This window comes from Eucalyptus grandis, chromosome 6, assembly GCF_016545825.1.
Source record: "Eucalyptus grandis isolate ANBG69807.140 chromosome 6, ASM1654582v1, whole genome shotgun sequence".
In the NCBI taxonomy this organism is placed as follows: domain Eukaryota; kingdom Viridiplantae; phylum Streptophyta; class Magnoliopsida; order Myrtales; family Myrtaceae; genus Eucalyptus; species Eucalyptus grandis.
The window spans coordinates 3,392,313-3,395,200 of NC_052617.1; the positions used below are offsets into that span (position 1 = coordinate 3,392,313).

At 38.0% G+C, this 2,888-nt stretch overlaps 1 protein-coding gene across 1 annotated transcript; it reads left to right on the forward strand.

Annotated features, from left to right (window-relative positions):
* The first annotated feature begins 566 nt into the window (after positions 1 to 566).
* LOC104453032 (pathogenesis-related protein 1A) lies at positions 567 to 1,609 on the forward strand. Its single transcript, XM_010067535.3, has one exon. The coding sequence runs from the start codon at positions 947 to 949 to the stop codon at positions 1,436 to 1,438; it is 492 nt and encodes a 163-aa protein (XP_010065837.2). The 5' UTR covers positions 567 to 946; the 3' UTR covers positions 1,439 to 1,609.
* Positions 1,610 to 2,888: the final 1,279 nt, after the last annotated feature.

A 2,888-nucleotide genomic window follows, 5' to 3' on the forward strand; every position in this document is an offset into this window, starting at 1 on the left:
TAGCGTCACTATGCTTTCGGTTCTGGAACCGCTTATTCAAGGTTTTTTTTTCTATCTCGGAGAACTTGGATCTAAATGGAGGCCATAACGATGGATTGAGTTTTTTGAAGCCGGGTAATTAGGGTGGTGCCTCTCAATCATATATATATATATATATATATATATAAAGCCATATGCATCTATGTCTTCTTCTTTTATCCGACACATACACACCTATCTATATCTATATACCTGCGTCAAAACCCCCTTAGTCTCACTTTTAGACCCTCTAAATTACCTTTTTGTCTCATACCAACCAATTTCATATATAACCATCCGGTTTCTATGTCTCCTCATAGTTTTAGACTTCTTTATTACCTTTGTTTTCTTTATCTTTTACTCACCCCTATTTCATATATAAACTTACTCATTTTCTTTCAATGCATAATTATCTTAAACCAGTATATAATAACAATGCGGATGAATTGCTATTTGCATTCAAGGCTCAAGCCAAGCGATTGCATTGTTACTGACTATATACTTTCTTTGGGAAAATAGACGATGGTTCTCGAAGGTAGTGCTATTACTTTGCCTCTTTCCACAAAAGAGATGCATCCTCAGTCAAGGCCTGATTCACCGGAGAGATGATTAAGGAGATCGACGTTTTCAACTATCATAAGGTAAGCTACAAGTCCATATAGTGATGTCACCCATCTTTAAATTCTCTTTCCAAGATGAAAGCAATCTGATAGTCAATATGATAGGTTCTCCAATAGTTTTTACATTTTTTCGAATCTCTCAACAGTTGCATACAGTTGATTATATCTTTTTATATTTCAATTTTCTTTTCCATACAAGCAAAAGTTGTTAAGTGAAACCCTCCCATTTTTTGCCTATAAATACTTCACCCTGTTAGTGCTCGTCGTCATCATCACATACACTCTCAAACCTTTCATACTGGCTCGTTATGGCTTCTTCTAGTAAGTCCTCACTAGCAATTACATGCCTCAGCTTCCTCTTAGCCATTGCTGAAACCTCATTAGCCCAAAGCACCCACCAGGACTTTGTTGATGCGCACAACGCAGCCCGCGCCCAGGTCGGGGTGGCCCCGCTAGCATGGAACGCCACCGTTGCTGCCTATGCCCAGACATATGCCAGCAAGCGCGCTGCCACTGGCTGTGCCCTGGAGCACTCGATGGGCCCGTACGGTGAGAACCTGGCGGAGGGCTATGGTGAGCTGAGCGGTGAAGATGCTGTCAAGATGTGGGTGAGCGAGAGGGCCAACTACGACCATCACTCCAATGCTTGCGTTGGCGGCGAGTGCTTGCATTACACGCAGGTCGTGTGGAGGAGCTCGATTCATCTCGGGTGCGCTAGGGTTAAGTGTAGCAATGGGTGGTGGTTTGTGACTTGTAACTATGATCCTCCAGGGAATTACGAAGGTGAAAGTCCCTATTAATTAACTAATAATGAGCGTACTTTTCATTTGCATTGGTGACATAAAGTCAATGTACACTAGAGACACTGACTCGCTATAGCTAGCTAGGAATTCCCCTAGTTGAAATTGAATATTGATGGATTGTCATATGTAGTTTGCTTTCCTTACACATGAAGGATTCATGTGGATTAATAGTTGCCTTCTTTCTAATGGTGTAATGACATGTATAGCTAGATCTCTGCGCTCTTACCTCCGATTATAAAAACAGAAATATGGAATAATAAGATTATGTTAACAAGTGATGGTGCGGTAGCGGTGCCATAGGGCCTTCTCGAGGAAGAGAAGAAGGAAAAGGAAATGAAAAAATGAAAGAAAAGAAAGAAATAGGAAAAAAAGGGGAAAAGGGAAAAAAATGATGAGAGCACATCTAAGTGATTGAATGTTCAAAGTGCTTATATATTCTCATCTGAAGGGAGAGTAAATTGAAAACGTAAACTCATCCCCATAAGCGGAGAAGCACCCAGAAAAAAATACTAGCATCAAATAATAATTAACTTGATCAAAGCAGATGCCAAAAAAAAAAAAATTATCCTAAGGAGCAAATTTATATGTACTAGAAAGTCCTACTACAACATTTTTTTTTTACTCTGACGTGGTAATTTCCTAACAGTTATTGAAAGACACTATGATGATTCAATGCATAAGTCTCGCTCATTTCATACCCAATTGTAAATAGCCATATTACTTAGTAAAGATGTTCTAGCAAAAGTTCCCATTAGATTTTCATAGAAACACTCGTACTTTAATTATCTAATGAAATTTGTATTTTTTTTTTTCCCGTGAAAGAATGACTTTTGGCTTCTTTCATGCATGGCACCGTATTCCATGATAGTGACGCCACTCACATGTTGATTCACTGTTAGAAACGCCGATTATCAGCCGAAATTTATGATGATATACACCCACTTATGGTTTATCCATTAAAAATGGCGTTTCCATATTTTCGATTTAAGAAGCGATGGTTGTGGATTTGATTCTTATCCCAGGAAATTCAGATTTACTTTGGGGTTCCATAATGGTGGGTTGTCGTGCTAGATTCCCTTTGTCCGCTTATTACGGTCTGTGTTTGGATATATAAAAGACACCCACATGAATCTTTATTTTGTTTATTTTTATATCCAATACCAACACATCAATTTATATCTATATAAATAAGATAAAACACCCTTTGTCTCTCCTCTTACATTTCCTAAATTACCTTTCCTTTCTTTTGTCTTATACCCACCCATTTCATAAATAACCATCTAGTTTCTTTATGTCTTCATTAGGGATAATTGTGTAAAAAGTTTTAAACCTGTTATATGGCAGCCGATTCAGTCCTAGAATTATTAATTATGCTAATTTAGTTTTGAACCATTTGGCGATTTGCCAATCTAGCCCTAAACATTTTGACAATTTATCAATGAAGTTA